General features: G+C 55.1%; 2 protein-coding genes across 2 annotated transcripts in view; one reads left to right on the forward strand and one right to left on the reverse strand.

Moving 5' to 3' along the window:
- Positions 1-576: 576 nt before the first annotated feature.
- On the forward strand, positions 577-8,656 carry LOC129078321 (NADH-cytochrome b5 reductase 2). Its single transcript, XM_054583153.1, has 9 exons — positions 577-622; positions 1,581-1,724; positions 1,968-2,040; positions 4,342-4,448; positions 4,711-4,840; positions 5,424-5,507; positions 6,249-6,334; positions 7,519-7,618; positions 8,484-8,656. Exons 1-9 carry the CDS (start codon positions 602-604, stop codon positions 8,654-8,656), a joined length of 918 nt encoding a protein of 305 aa, XP_054439128.1. The 5' UTR covers positions 577-601.
- A 3,564-nt stretch (positions 8,657-12,220) lies between these two features.
- PPFIBP2 (PPFIA binding protein 2) overlaps positions 12,221-15,985 on the reverse strand; it is a 127,746-nt gene continuing 123,981 nt past the window's right edge. Inside the window, exons 27-29 of the mRNA XM_054583167.1 lie at positions 15,765-15,935; positions 13,512-13,577; positions 12,221-12,306 (exon numbers count right to left, since the gene is read on the reverse strand). Coding sequence (XP_054439142.1) covers positions 12,235-12,306; positions 13,512-13,577; positions 15,765-15,935 — 309 coding nt within the window. The 3' untranslated portion in view covers positions 12,221-12,234. The remainder of the gene's footprint in view (positions 12,307-13,511; positions 13,578-15,764; positions 15,936-15,985) is intronic.

Consider the following 15,985-nt stretch of genomic DNA (forward strand, 5'->3'; position numbering starts at 1 on the left):
CCCAGAGTAGGAGCTCGTTATGTGTGTTGAATGGATGGATGGACAGATGGATAGATAGACAGGGGCTTAGAATTGGCCTAAATTCCCATTTCCCTTACCAGCACCCTCTCCGACCAGCCTTGGCCACAATTTAAACCAGCTGAGAACTGGGGGGGGGGGGGGGGGGGGGGGTGGTCTCCATCAGGGCAGCTCAGCGTGTTCAGGGAGAGGACCCGGATGGAGAGGGGTTCACAGAACAAGGGGTGTTTTACCAGGAACGAGGGAGCCCCCAGCTCTGGGCGAGGCCGCCCCCAGCAATGGGAGCCCCTGGATTCTGCGCGGCCATGTGGCAGGGCAGGAGCAAGGTCACGCGAGAAAGAACGTTCCAACGCCGACCCCTCGGGATGGGGGTGGGAGGGTCACCGCAGAGGGGCCCCGCCGCGCGCCGCCGCCGGTCTGGGCGCGCGTTTTCCGGCCCAGCCCCGCTCTCCGGCGTCGGGCGCCTACCTGTCAGCGAGGCGCTGCCGTCGGTCCGGCGGAGCTGCGGGTCGGCAGCCCCGAGTCAGCGGGCCTGCGGGGGTTGAGAGCCGCGCCCCAGCCCTGCCGGCGGCCGCACGTCAACATGTTCGGCGCCTTATTCCGGGTGGGCTCCCAGGGCAGGGCCGTCCGGTGGGAAGAGGCCAGAGTCGCGGAGGCGGGCGGGAGCCGGAGAAAGTCCGACGGGACCCCCGGAGTCGCCTCGGGGGCCAGGAGGCGGCGCCAGGCGCGGGCGGGACTGCGCGGGTCCGAAGCGGCGGGGAAGGGGCGCGGGCAGAGCGGGGGCACGCCGCGCCGGACCCCGTGAGGAGCGGGCGGGGGCGTGGTGCGTGCCGGGCGGGGCACCCGGGCGCAGGGGGGAGGCGGACGGCAGGCGGACCCCGTCTGGAGTCCGGCCGGCTCGGCCAGGCGCGGGGCGGAGTTGGAGGCAGGCGCAGAGGCTGGCCCTGCCGCAGACAGGTGAGTGCTCGGGCCCCCGCTCCTACCTTGGAGGGCGTTGGTGTGTTCCCAGGCGCCAAGGTAATGCAGCACCCCCAGGTCAGAAGCACTCCCCCGACCCCAACGCCTAACCTAAGCTGTATGCTGGGAGTAGCGGCCCCTTCCCGGCCCAGCTCTCGGCCACAATCACCTCTGGAGGATGCTAAAACCGATCTCCCTCTCTAGGAACACTGGGCCTTCATTCCAAACTGTTAGTGTTAGAAGCAGTGCTAGCACTCATTTCACCTCAAGGAGGGGACTCCCAGGGTTGCACCCTTGGCTGTAGCTGTAATGGGGGCAGATGGGCAGGAAGGGCCTGGTGACATTAGCAGCCCCAGCCATCTGCTTGGCCGAGTTCAGGAAGCCTGAAATATCCCTCCTTGTCTGACCTGCAACTGGCCCATTCCCACTGGGTCCTCCATACTCTCAGCCTGCTTTCTCTTCTAGTACCTTTCCCTCTCCCAGTTTCTTTCAGGCACAGACCAGCTTTTGTGCCTTGGGCATGGAGAGGGTTCCTCTGCACCTGAGAGCTGTCCTGCCCCGTCCAGGCAGGACCAGAGGTGACCTGCTCACATTGTGTCTGGTAGGACCCATCCCTGCTCCTTACCATCTCCGTCATTGGGGTTACGGTACTTCTCTTGGCCCTGAAGAACATGAACTCAAAGAGGAGACATCCTATCACCTTACAGAACCCTGAAATCAAGTACTTGCTGCCCTTGATTGAGAAAGAGGTAATGAGTCCGCTGACTGTCAGCAGGTAAAAGAGAGGAGGCCAAGAGTGGTGGGGAAGGTGCTGGCTGGGAAGGCAGGGCGGTGGGGCGGGCACTCACAGCCTCCAGTTTTGCTCGCCACTGCCTTTGTGCGTATGTGCACACTGCGAAATCACCAAATGGAGCTCCTTTCCGCAGCATCTGAGCTGCCCAGCAAGGCCTCTAGAAAGCTGACAGAGCCTGCCTTGTTTTCTGTTTTATCAGCAAATCAACCACAACACCCGGAGGTTCCGCTTTGGACTGCCCTCACCAGACCACGTTTTAGGGCTTCCTGTAGGTGAGTGGCATTTGATTTCATTACCAGGACTGGGTGATGAAACTCAGAAATTCAGCCGGGGTGGAGAAGTGGCCCTGCTATGTTGCCTGAGACGCATGAGCTCAGAGTGGTTGGGAGATGGGCTTGGGGACAGCCCATTCCCTTTCTCACTGTTAGATTTGGGCTGTCACAGAAGTGATCTTGCAATGAGCATTGAAAAGGAGTGAGTCTAGAGTCAAAAGCTCTAAGATCTTATTGCAGGCGCCTTGCTGGGCAAACTTAGGCAAGTCGCTCAACCCCTGTGAGCCTTCAACTACGAAATGGGATTTCCCAGGCCTGCCTGCCTCTTGGTGTGTTGTAAGGACAAAGTAATCGATGGATGTCAAAATTCAGAAACTGCAAAGTGCTGTCTGTGCTCATGGGAAGGATGAAAGACACTGATGTTGCCCTGCAGTCAGGAGAGAGAATCCCAGGATGTGCGGAGAGGCAGGAGGGAGTCACCGCCCCCGCACATGGATTCTCAGCAGGGGCCTCAGACCCTTACAAGGAGGCACCCATTGTAAATACCAGCTCTAGCAATCCTAGAGTTCTGAGTTACCCTGATTTTAGCCTGTGCCACCACCAGATGGCTGAGTCAGTCTTAGTGAGGCGGGAAACCTCTGCCAGGCCCACAGCCTAGGAATCCAAAACTGTACACACTGCTAGTGCCTGGGGGAGATCCTCATTCATGGCCTGTGTGCATGGGACAAAACCTTGACCTCACCTGCAGCATTAAAGTGTTAACATTGTTCGTTAGGCAGCCAGCCTGGCTCCTCAGCCTCCTTGCTGCTTCCTGTCTCTGCCTTCATCCATGACAGCTCAGTGTCGGCCTGCCTTCTAGCCCTCTACCTGGCCTGTTGGCAAGAGGGCTAAAAGAATAAAAAACTTTGAGAAACAGCCTATGTTAGAATCTGCCATGGCTCACTCTCTGCTCATCCCCGGTGTCGGCAGTGCAAAATTAGTGGGACAAAGTGATTTAGAGGCTTCTCGGAGAGCCTGCTATGGGCACTCAGAGACTGCTGGGGCTTCCCCGCTCAGCTGAAATGAAACTGGTCAGAGATGGGGCCTGCGGGATCAGCCTGGGCAGCCCCATTTTCTCTGGGGCTGCTGCCGGACCAGGCCCAGGTCGGCTGCAGCTGAAAGAGCCTTTTGAAGGTTTCCAGTTTCAGAGTAGTTCTCAGAAGGAAGCAGCCTCTGGCTTTTATTCCTGGGTATCCCTGGTTCCCAGCCAGGTCCTAGTCAGAGCCTTTGAGTCTGTCCTTTCTTAACCCAAGCGTTTGTGCCTCAGGCCTCCTCAAAGACTTTGGTCCAAGTTCCTGAAGCTACTGGAAGGACTGGACCTTCCAGTGTTCCTTCTCTCCTCCTCCCCCTCATCTATTTCTCTCCAGGTCTCCACTTCTGTCTCCTATGTATGCAGTCTTTACTCCCTCAGATACTCTGGCACGGAGCTCCCTCTTGCCTCTGCCTCTCCGCATCTCTTTACTGCAGCTTCTGCCCTCACCACTAATTGCTTTAGTTGCTGAAGTCTCCCATGGCAGACCCAACAAAGCTCTGAGCAGCCCAGCCCGTCACGTGGCACTGGGATGTACTTATGATCCATAGGTCTCTGGCCACAGCTGGTCCAGTCATTTCTCCCCTGAAGGGTCAGAATTATATTGTTCAAAACTTCATTGCTGCTTGTCAGCAGAGTCATGGCACAGGAAGACTCAATACTCTTTCTCCAACTCCTGGTTTGTGGGTATCCAAATCCTGGGGACCTACATACCTGTGAACTCTGGTGTTCTCTGTGCCAGGCAACACATTACAGATGAGGGGGCTGTGACTCACCCCCTGACTCCAATGCATTCAGTTTAGGAAGAAATGACTTTGTGAAGGCAACATATTTTGCTTGGAAAGGGAAACAAACTCCCCTTTCTGTCATTTTTAATACTCAGCCTCCAAATGAGCTCTCCCTGCTCCGCGAAGTACTTTGAGACAGTAAGCCCGCACTAACAGCAGGTTTCCTGTATGTGAGGCTCACGGCTACACTGTGATGGAGGCAGGGCAGGAGCATCACCCCCATTCACCCAGAGAGGTGAGGTGACTTGCCCAGGGTCACACACAGGGACAAGGACAGGCCTAAGATCCGACATCGGAATTAGGGCTCCTTCTCTGCGTGGCCTCCGCCCATGCACTCTGCCACACTATGCGTCCCCCACCCCCCCGAAGCTCAGTTCTTTAGGGGAGTCCTGAGTCCTGCTTAGGCTGGCCGTGCTGACTCGACGTTTGATGCCTTCCCCGTAGGCAACTATGTCCATCTCTTGGCCAACATTGATGATGTTCTGGTGATCAGGGCATACACACCGGTGTCCAGTGATGATGATCAAGGCTTTGTGGACTTAATTATAAAGGTAAACGATGCCCTCCCTTGTCCAGCTGTCTCACCCTCACAGGCCTGTTAAAGGTGGTGGGGTGGAGAAGGTGCACTTGCCCTGGACAGGTCATTTGGCAGTGAAGCTGTTGACTTGGTGAAATCTTCAGGGGTAGCTTAGAGCAACTGTACGTGCCGAGGATTTTCTCCACATGGTTTCCAATTGTAAATGCATTCCTGAGTTGTGTGCAGTTGTGGCCTCGGGTCTGAGGCTGTGAAAGCCATGCTGCCTTATTTTTCAGATCTACTTCAAAAATGCACACTCTAATTATCCAGGCGGAGGGAAGATGACCCAGTACTTGGAGAACATGAAAATTGGGGACACCATTCTTTTTCGAGGGCCAGTTGGGCGCCTGTTCTATCATGGGCCAGGTACTGGGGGTTCACACTGGGCCTCCCACGGGGAGGAAGAAGATTCCTATAGCAGTTCCTTGTTCTAAAAACCTCAGATTTGAGGCACATGGACTTGTTCTTAAAGCTGTCATACATTCATTCACATCCTCCTTTCATGAGATTGTTAGCACCATTAAGGTAGGGGAGTGATTTGGTGTTTTCTTATCACCTGATACATAAACTGCAACTAGTAATGCCGAAAAATAGATGAATGGAGTCCACATTCTATCATTTACTCACGCATTCATCATTTGCTCAGCCACTGCTGTGCGTGGGAGTGTTCTGTGAGGCTCCCTGGCAACTTCAGCATAACCTCCCTCATTCCTCAGAAGAACAGATCCAGTGATTCCCCACAGACACCCAGGCTCTATTCCCACTTTGTGCACCGCTGCAGCAGGGCTGGCCAAGGAGGTCAACCTCGCTCGCTCCTCTGGCTTGTAGGGGTGCAGCCTCATCCTTAGGCGGACTTCCCCCCCCCGGGACGCCCCAAGAAAAGTCAGCAACCTTTTACAGGCTCTCGGGCAAGAACCCCAGAAGTCAGAAGTATCCACTGTGTTTTTAGGGAAGTTTTCGATCAAAGCACACAACACAAGCAAGCCTGAAGACAAACTGGCCAGTCACCTGGGAATGATTGCTGGGGGCACAGGTAAGAGGCTTCTGGGGGCTTCCTCCACAGGGGAGCCCTGAGACCTTTCTGACTTTGGAGTCACTTGATCCTAGAAGGTGTGATGTTTGAGAGGGTCACTAGCCTGGCTCTTTTAGATGGGAATGCAGGGTCAGTGGCAGGCCTTGAAACTGACCCTGTGTGCCCTGCTCCCCTCCCCCACACGGTGGCTGCCCAGGAGCCCCGGGGAGCCTCTGAAGTCAGGCTGGGAACATGGAAGCGGCAGGGGGCCAAGCTGGGCAGGCCCACCCGTGGTCCCCCAAGGACTCCTGGGTCCCGCTGAAGCCTGACTCCCCATTTTTGAAAATGAATGCCTGGAAAAACAAAACAAACATGTAAGGAGACCTACAACTTGCCAGGCACCATAATATGCACTTTTAAAGCTATCACATTTACTCTTCTTTAATTCTGACTTACAAGTGAGGGCCCTGAAAGAGCTCAGGTGGGTGCTTGAATCACCCCCACCAGGTAGGTAGTGAGGGGCTGGGCGGGAAACCCAGTTCCGAAACCAAAGTCAGTGCTCCTTCCATCTTGCCATCTGGAAAGGAGAAAGGGCTTTTCATTTATTGTCACATTAGAAGGGAAAACCAAAATGAAGGGCGGTTCCCCGCTTTGGGTTTTGGGGACAGAAGTGAGAAGAGTAGAACCAGGGTCAAGCGGCTGCAGACCAGGGGCGGTGGGCGTCGGAGAGGGAAAGCTGGCCTGCCGCACACCCTGTTCCAGGGGTCACGCCCATGCTGCAGCTCATTCGCCACATCACCAAGAACCCCAGGGACAGGACCCGGATATCCCTCCTCTTTGCCAACCAGGTCAGTTCTGCTGAGTCAGCCCCGGGCTTGCAGGGGTGGGACGGATGGAATGTCTTCGGAGCAGGGCTCTGCGTTCACTCCTCCCTGGACGGGCTCGGAGCTCAGGCTGCGGGAGTGCCTGTGGCTCCGGGAGGGCTAGTGAGAAGCTGAGCACAGGCCTGTGCTTCTGTTTTTTTTAAACTCCTGTCTCCCCAATCCACACGAAGCATTATGCTTTCCTTCCTTCCTTAATACATAGTCCTGTCCGTTCGAGTATACAATCATAGCAGCCCTCAAAGCAAATTCTAGAAAATACAGCAGCATATAAATATCTTCCTTATTTTTGTCTTTTTTTTCCTCTACATGCTATATACTTACAATTATATACATATAGATTTTGTTGGTTTTTTTTAGCCAACATTACCATACAGATATTTTCTTCTCATTAAAACTCTTTATAAATATTTTTTATCAGAGTCTATATCAAGTTGCACCATAATTTACTAAATCTACATTCAGGTTTTTAGTTATAAATGATAGTGGTGAATAATTGTGCCTCGACTTGATCACTTACAGATTATTTTCTTAAACAGAATCCCAGATGTGGAATTATTAGGACAAGGATTATAAAGAGTTTTAAGACCCAGGTGTTCTGTGCAGCATCACTGAGCCTGTGACAGATTTCTTTTGGCTTTGGCTCCCTTTTCCCCAAATGAGGCTCCAGCCTCAGTTTTTCTCTCCTTTAGCTCTGCAGTGCTGCCATATACATGTATGTATAAGTAGACACACACACACACACACACACACACACACACACACACACACACACACATATTACTGCCTTAGCCCCTTACACTCCCTGCAGAAGACCCTGGGCACACACTAAGCTTGCCTCAGTTGGGTTTGCTGTGCCCGGTGTCAGGGTGGATGTTGGAGGTGGGGCTGGAACCTCCGAGTGAAGCCACCTCACTCTTGGGGAGCCATGGCCTTCCGGCTGGAGGGCAGTCACCCAGCTCCTCCGCTCACGTGGGAGGGCTCATTGTGCAGGAGCGGAAGCAGAACTCCCACTTGCCCCGGGAGTCTGTGGGGAGCACTCACACTGGAGTAGAGGCAGCTTGGCCAGGAATGCGCTCACCCACGAGCTCAGCCTAGGGAATAAGCAGCAAGTCCCTGGAGTGGCTTTGCTCGTGCTGTTTCTTTTCTAGACGGAGGAGGACATCCTGATGAGAAAGGAGCTTGAAGAAGTTGCCAGAACTCACCCAGATCGGTTCAACCTGTGGTACACCCTGGACAGGCCTCCTGTTGGTAGGAACCCCATTGTCCCCACCATGGGTCAACTCCAACCCTTGACCCACCTCAGGGACTAGTCCTTGGGTTGGTTTGTTAGGACTGGGCTCTGTCTCCCTGTGGGGAAGATAGGAATTTGAAGGAGAGAGGATTTGGGATGACCTGCTTCTAAAGGCCGTCAATGGCAGGTGTCTGGTATCTCAGCTGCACTCCACACTGCACTGAATATCAGGAGGGACACAGAGGCACTGGGCCCCGCTGAACACCCACCCCCACACCGCACCCCACACAGCATCCCGCAGAGGCATTGCATACACTGCATCTAACACGGCCATTGACCCCTCGCCACTCACCTGGCCTGAAGAGCAGTCCTCACATGCTGATCCCCAGACGGCACCCAGCCACCCCTGTGCACACTGCAGCTGACAAGGCCACCACTCCCCTCAGGCTGCCTCTCCCACACGGCACGGAGCTGTGTCCGCCTTGCCATACAGCTCACTGCCCAGCAGAGGGAGCCACACAACGGAGCCCATCCACAAACTCCACAACACGCTGGGCGCTGGCTGGCTGCTGTGATTCACACCACACCTGGCACAGGGCACCTCACTGTCCTGACAGTTCCACGTCCTCACCAGTGCTTGCAGCAGGCACACTCCAGCCAGGGGTCTCAGACCCTGGAATCTGGGGTAAATACCGAAGAGGACTGCCTGGGTGCGCCCGGGCCTCTACTTTTCAGCTTTCTGCAGAGAATAGCAGTACAGACTTCTGAGTCTTGGAGGGCAGCCTCGCCTCTCTCTCCCTGGCTTTAGGGAGGGACAGCAAGAGGCCTGGGGTCGGGGACTCGACGTGGCACCTCCACAGCTCTTTTTCTGCTTAATCTCAGGCTGGAAGTACAGCTCTGGCTTCATTACTGCCGACATGATCAAGGAGCACCTCCCTGCGCCGGGGACGTCCACGTTCATCCTGGTGTGTGGCCCACCCGCCCTGATCCAGACAGCCGCTCACCCCCACCTGGAGAAACTGGGTTATACCAACGACATGATTTTCACCTTCTAACACCTTCTTTGCTCTTGGCAAACTTCCCTAGTCCTTTACATCTGTTTCAAAGGGAGCCGGGCGTCACCTGGTTCAAAAGTGCCTCCTAACGCGCCCTTGGGCATGCTGGTGCTCCTCTCTGTTGGTCTGAGGAGGGTTTCGGGGGCTGGGGGACAAAGTGGCTTCTGGAGTCTCCTTGCTTGGGGAGGCCTGAAGGAACTCCATTTGAGTATCTTTCCCCTTGGTTTGGTGAAATAAACCTCAGTACAAAGCGGATAGCCCCCGAGGTGTGGCTCTGCGGGGGCCCCCCAGGCACGTGGCCTTGGCCTGCCCTCCATAGGAATGGGCTTGTGTCCCTGGGAGGCCAGAACTGGCAACAGTGCCAGGGCGGAATTTCAGAAGAGTCCAAATGGGGTCATGCCAACTTCCAATAATCTCCCTTGGCCTCACCCCCTCACCCTACCCCCCGGTGTTTTAAGATCAGCTCTACTAGAGGGCTCAGGCGCCCTCCGTGAGCACCCTTCCTTCTCTCGTGGGAGACCCTTGAAACTGGAATGGTGTTCAAAACACACGTCAGGGCAGCAGGTGAGTCCACAAGGTTGGTGGGCTCTAGGAACCCTAGGCTCCCTGCACTTTGCACAACACATGGAGGTAAGAGGTGCCTTTTTGTTAGCATCCTCTAAACACCAGGCCCTGTTATGGTGTGGTGGGGTAGGGGTCGGTACAGACAGAAGCTTCTGAACTGGCAAACAAAATTAGGTTCCAGAAGCTGTTCCTTAAATCCTTTATATCACAAGTGACCACTCTTGCCACCTGCTGCTCCTGGCCAGGACGATGTGCTCCTGCTCTCTGCCACCTGTGAGGGTGTAGAACCCCTTCTGCACTTGATTATGTATAATTCTCATAACAAGCCATGCATTTTGTGGGGATTTTGCTCTTCAAGTTATAGATGAGGAGGAAACTGAGCCTCAGAGTTGAAGTTATTGTCCCCAGGTCATTCAACCAGTAGATGGCAGAGCTGGGCTTCCAACCTGGGTCCTGTTTAATTCCAAGTCACTCCTTCCCTTTTCACAAAAATTAGCATAGCAGCAGCATTGCTAAACCTTGGTGTCACTGGATTTCTTATTCAACACATGGGGGTGGGTAAGGGAGAGGGAGGAACACAGCTCTAGAGAACGGGGTGGCCTCACCGAGGGCCGGTGGGAGTGGGGTGCTGCTGGGAGGCAGCCCCCTCCACCCTTGCGTGTGTTCGGCGCAGTCTCAGTGAGTCCCCCGCCCAGAGAAGGGGACTCTGCTGGGCCCTGCACGACAAGTGAGATCCTCCCCTCGGGTATTTTTCTTAAGCACAAATATCACCGAGCTTGTTCCCTGCTTCAAACCTCTTACTGCTTTCACTGGTCCCCACCTGGCCACCCTGGGTCTCCAGGGTAAATTCTGGGGCCTGGTCTATGAGGCCTTTCTCTATCTGGCTCCAGGTGACCACACCAGATTTTTCTTTCCCCGGGCCTCCCACACTGACCCCGTTCTCTGGCTCAGCAGTTCTCAACTAGAGGGGATCTTGCCCCCCCCAGGGAGTATTTGGCCAAGTCTGGAGACATCTGGGGCTGTCACAACTAGAGAAGAAGAGCTTTTGACAGCTGGAGGGAGAGGCCTAGGGTGCTGCTCAATGTCCTACCGCACGCGGGACAGCCCCTAACAACGGGGCGAAGGTTGAGAAACCGCTCTCGTCAGACCAGCTTCCTAGGACATGTCGAGATGTTTCAAGTCCGTCTGGCAGGCATGCTTTTCCCCTCCGGCATGGTTGGGGAACCTGCTTCATCTTTCAAAACTCAAATGTCACCTCTACCTCGGAGCCTTTTTGGTCCCACCCCAAGTCCGGGTCTCCACGAAAAATGACAATGTGCTGTTTGAGGCTGTGGAGACTTCTATTGGAGCGTCTGTAATGTTCAGAACACTGTTAACCTGAAACAGAGCTGTAGCCCCTCACTAGGCCATCGGTGCCCGAAGGCAAGCACTTAAGCAAGCACCTCGGCAGTCATGCCTTACCCCTAGCCCTCCGTAGTCCAGCACAGAAGGTACTTAACCTGAAATATGAAGGAGTGGAAGGGGAAGCCAGCGGCAGGGATCCCCTGAGCCAGGTGAGAACCAGGAGCCCATCCGCAGCAAGTGCTAGGTGAGTTGTGTTGAGAGTGGGGATGGTAAGGGAGAAAGACAACACATTACTTCAAGGTGAGCTAATAAGTGCTTGGGCTCAAAGGGCACAGGGACCACCAACTGAAACACCAACGCAGGCTTCCTGAAAAGAGGCTGTGTCCTTTGGGTCTCCATAGGCAGCATTTTGGCCTTGTGACCAGGACTAAGAGAAAAACACATCCCACCATGCGGGAAAGACTGGAGCGCAGGCTCAAGTGTGGGTTCATAAAGGCTGAAGAGTCAAAAGGGCCTTGGGTGCTGACGAAGGCTTTGAACTCTCATCTGTGGTAAATTCTGGAACCAAGGACTTCCTAGCCAGAAACGTAATGGGAGTAAAACAGTGCTTTGGGAAGGTCACTTTGGGGACGGGGTGGAGAAAGGCTGGAAGGGACCAATGGGAAACGTAAGGGGCCACGTAGGAGACCACCTGTGAAAATTGGACGAGCTGGGGCCTGAACTAGAGCCATCACAGGGGGCAAGAAGGAGGCGGGCCAGTCACTCAGGAGCAAGGCCAGCTGGGAGGCCCCTGTGCAGCAGGGGCACGGGCATGTCTCCTCAGGCAGGAGACACCTGAGGTTTATAGGCTTCTCTGGAAGACGGTGAGTTGCTGTGGAAACGCTGATTCGAGATTCCCAAGGGCCTTCCACTGTGGGGAGCTGTTTGATCAGAGGATTGCGCCTGAGGCTGGTGAGGGAGGCTGTGCCGTGTCAGCTGGGGCAAGCGTGAGGGCCCGTGACTGTGTGTGTATGTTGGAGACGTCTCTGCTTAAGGCTGGGAGGCCCGGCGGCACGGAGAACCTGAGACATGCATGCTTTGCAGACGAGGGTAGACTGAGGGCAGCCAGGGCCGGGGAGGGAGTCTCATTGCTCCTTTCCTGTTCTCACCCCAAATACCCTCATCCGGACCAGATTCCTGTGAGCAGGAACACATGCTTCTGTCTGGAAGCAGCCCAGGGAGGGGGCTCCTATTATCATTTCACCCAGCTCAGTCTCTACAGAATATTCAGAACATTTTCAGAACTTTTTTTTCCAGCAGAGCTTTTATGAACTCACAGACCTTCCCCTTTGGTGTAAGAACCTCCCAGCTGTCACCAGGAACAGCGTGAGCCATTGAGTCTGAGCTGACATCTCATTGCCCACCACACGAAAGTGGTCTGCAGTCATGTATAAAAGTACAAAAGGTATAAAAGCTGTGGTGAAGAGCACAGCACGGCTGAAAACATAGGGACGCCGGGGCCAACTCCTGGACATCTGTCCCCAGCCCCGCTTCCCCGCTGTCAGCACCCACGTCCGAGATGCCCCGCCCGCCTCAGTCAGGGCTGTGCGGTGGCCGTGTGCCAGCTCCCCATTGAAGCAAAGCCTCAGGGCCCCCACACGTGCCTCTCCGGGCTCTCAGCCATGAAGAAGTCATCTCCAGTCCTCAGTGTTGGGAGCAGCCAGGCGAGAGTCGTTCAGCATCTGGTCCTGGCTCAGCATGGTCTGGAAGGACACAGCCGAAGGCGCAGTTGAACAGGGTTTGGGTTAAGGTCACCCTGCAGCAGGTACAGGGGAAGCAGCGGGCACTGGGTGTGGTCCCACCGGATGCTAACACCCTGTAAGTTCATGGTGTCCCAGGGACTCCACATATTGGGTCAGAACAGACAGCACTCTTGAGATAATAAATTGCTTATACTTTAGAGGTAAAGTTGCTATTTCAAAGCCACCAGAAATCTATTACAGGCAATACGGCAGAGTTGGGTTCATTTAAGTGAATGAGCCAAGGAAAAAAATTAAAAACGACCCTACTTGGGTTCAGGGAGACACCCTCCTCCCGTTATGCCCTTAGATACAGCCTTCTTAACGTGTCTTGCTAGCTAGGCAGAGGAGTGACAGTCACAGCGGCCTCAGCAGGGCAGATGCTACAGCCCGTGGGCTCAGTGATGTGGTGCATCGGGAACTAATGGGCTCCGGAATGAGTGGGGCCTCAAAAGTGTGAACCTTCCCTGTGGCTGGCCTTTTCCTAACGAGGGTGTCTTTAACGAGGGTCTGCTTTACAGACCACTAAGCCAGGGCTCAGAGGGAGAATGGCTTGCCCAAGCTCCCCAAGCAGGGGCTTGAAGCAGGTTGGCCTCACTCCAGGGCTGCTCCTCTCCCCGAGACCACGCTGCCCGCAATGCCCCTGCCCCGCCCCCATGGTAGTTTGCCCTCATCGGGCACATCAGGATGTGCTCATGTGACTTGATATCTATGATGTCAGAGGCATGATAGGAAACGTGTGTATCTCATGGGCAAAGAGAGTAGAATTGTGTCCACCAGACCAGAGGTAAGGCCTGGGCACTGGGCTGAGTAGGCAGGGGACCCGGAGCTGCTGTGCATCTCGGTTTGCTTGCCAGCTCTGAAGCTGGGAAGAGGACCTGAGGACCAGCACACGTTAGCTGTCTTTGCTCGAGATCCATAATCCTTGCCAATGCCCTGAACAGCCCAAGGCCCCACAGGAGGTCCGTGGAGAAGGCCTCTGCTCCGCTTGCCACCTCAGTGCTGGCTCAGGCCCCAGCACCCAGCGCCATCCTTTGTTCTCTCCCAGCAGAGGTGCTGATGACACAGGCTCTGGAGCAGGGACAGGGCTGTCCCCGGCCTTGCACACCACCTCACCAAACTCATGGTGCCTCCCGGCACCTGCTGTGGAGAGAGGGTCAGGGTCCTACCGTGAGGCGGTGAATGTCTTGGGAGAGGAGCCCTATCTGCGTCACAGTGCCTTCCGAAGGTGCCATCTGTAAAATGGGCAGCAGCCTGGTCAGCGCGCTGGGCTCCACTCACGATTCACAGAGACGGCATGCGAGTCCCGCCTGCTCAGGCATGCTCCCCTAGGGGCGCAGGGCCTGAGAGTGACAGGTGGGCTGAGCACGTGCTGCCTGTCACTGGGAAGAAGCAGAGCCTCCAGTATCCCACACTGCCATGCACATGCTCCCCTGGGTCCCCAGCCGGGCACCAGCTCTAGAGGTACACCAGAGCAGGGCGCAGACAGGGTCTGCTAGAAACGGCCCTTTAGTACATGTTCAAAGCTCTCTTTCCAAAAGCCAAGACGAAGGACTTCAGGATGCTGGATACAATGACGACTTCTGGTGCCAACAGGACCCCAGACACTGCTGACCGGTCCAGGCCCAGGGGCACATCCTCAGGGAACTGCCGCTAGAGCTGGCTCACTGCCAGGATAGCCCCTCCCCCGCTGCCCCTCAGGTTATTCTGGCCCGCTCCTTCCCCGAAACTATTTGGGCACTATAAATTTGGAAGCCTCCTCTGTGGGCCTCACATATGACCAACCCCTCATTTTATAGGTGGGAAAGTGGGGGCCCACCAAGGGATAAAGGCCTTGCTTGAGGCTGTGCAGGGAATTAGTGACATAAGTCCATGCAGAGTTTGTAAACAGGCACATGCAGAGATACCCTCACCAGGATAGGATAGGACATAAGGGACAGAAGCTGCGTTATATGGGTCCCCAACGGCAGTGCCTGGTACCAGCCGTGAGGAGCACCTGTCTTACAGTGGTCCCAGGCACCGGTGTCAAACACTAGTCGTGCCAGCTGGTGAGCTTGTCCGTTTCTCACTGGCCAGACTTCAGGGGAGACTAGAGTCCGTGGCCGGAGGTTACAAGTGCTTTAAGTAGCACATCCGAGCATCGGCTCCATCTGGGATGGAATCAGAGTGCCCTCAGCGGGGTCAGGAGGCCCCAGGCTTCCAGACAGTCATGATTAAGCTGTTACGCTTCTGCAGATGAGGCCCTGGGGGACCAAGTGGAGCCAAAAGCTGCCCCGGACAAACTGGAATCTCCCGAGCAGGGGCCCAGACTAGCAAGGCGTGTCTCTCACGCAGTCCTTGGCCAGACGAACCCCGTCTGGAAGATGCATTATCAGTTAGTCAGCCCCTAAATCAGGAGGCTACGTCTGCTGCTGCTGCACTGCCAACGCAGACAGACCAACCTCCACAATGGTTACGGGCTCAGCTAGGTCCGTAACAGAAGCTGGCAAAACACATAAAAGCAAAGAAAGTCCTTCCAGCAAGGCTGCCTTCATGTCTCCCCACCACCCCCTTCACTGGGGGGCTCATGCCTCTGAAATGGAAACCAAATTTGGGGTCCACATGACAGATGTGACCGACAGTCAGGATGTGCGTGAGACATGAGGGACGTGGAGCCTGAAGCCACAGGACCTCCTCTGAAAGATATGGTCGGGTGGGGGGGTTCCTCACCCCATCCCCACGTCCATGACACTTGGCAGATGTGAGTGTGCACCTGGCTGAGGACCCAGTCCAGGCTGTGCAGGGAGCAGGACGCCATCTGCAGATGTGCTCGGCTCTCTTCCCCAGACAAAATTAAAGCTATGTTGTGCTGTTTGCTTTCTACATAAATATTGTTTTTATTACTAGAAGGAAGCGACCACCTCGTAGGAAGGCACAACACAGTTACATAGTCACTGCGGCAGAAAACCCTGCTGCTGTCCCTTTGATCTCAGCCAAGACTCTGTGGCCAGAGGCCTAAGGCACTTGAGACTGGCCCCCAGCTGGAGCACAGTGTGGGGGGCCCCCGAGAACTGAGCCTCTGGGGATTGTCCATGGTCTCTGGACCTGTGTCCAAACTTGTATGTTTCCACTGGTGCTGAAGGTGGACATTAAGAATTTCTAAAAATGTACAAGTGTCTTTAAGGGTCTTTCCTCCCGAGTCCACCTTTGGCAGCAGTTCCCACAGTCTGGCCCCTTGGCAAAGGCTCAACTCCCTACCCTGGCCACCCTCAGGGTCCAGAGAGAGACTGGCCCAGGGGTACGCAGCTGCTGGATTGTCCTCTCAGAGTCATGCACTTGTGCAGGGGATGAGATGCAGTTATATGGTGACACACGGTGTTACTGTGAGTTCTCAGGGTGCACAGAGAGCACAGGTGACAGGGGCATCAGCTAATCTGTCCCACCTGGTCCAGCCCATCCACTTCAGGGACATCGAGTGGGCTGAGGCCCCGGTAGCCACTGTAGACCCTGTCACTGACACTGTCGCTGGACTCCATCGGGCAAATGTAGTCCGTCGATTCATCGAACTTCTTTTTTCTTATGTTTCCGAAATGTGAAAATCCCAGTTTCCTTGGCTGAAACACAGCAAATGCAAGATTATGAGAAGATTATCAACCTGGTGTGC

Source organism: Pteronotus mesoamericanus, unplaced genomic scaffold (assembly GCF_021234165.1).
Source record: "Pteronotus mesoamericanus isolate MK-2021 breed Mesoamerican mustached bat unplaced genomic scaffold, CSHL_Meso_final contig_1189, whole genome shotgun sequence".
NCBI classification, from domain to species: domain Eukaryota; kingdom Metazoa; phylum Chordata; class Mammalia; order Chiroptera; family Mormoopidae; genus Pteronotus; species Pteronotus mesoamericanus.

What these genes read in the sequence shown, in the direction of transcription:
- LOC129078321 (XM_054583153.1), top strand. Translation starts at nt 602, where the DNA reads ATGTTCGGCGCCTTATTCCGG. An exon ending in TGCCCTTGATTGAGAAAGAG is followed by an intron (nt 1,725 to 1,967) that starts GTAATGAGTCCG and finishes CTGTTTTATCAG; the next exon opens with CAAATCAACCACAACACCCG. An exon ending in CCCTCCTCTTTGCCAACCAG is followed by an intron (nt 6,335 to 7,518) that starts GTCAGTTCTGCT and finishes TTTCTTTTCTAG; the next exon opens with ACGGAGGAGGACATCCTGAT.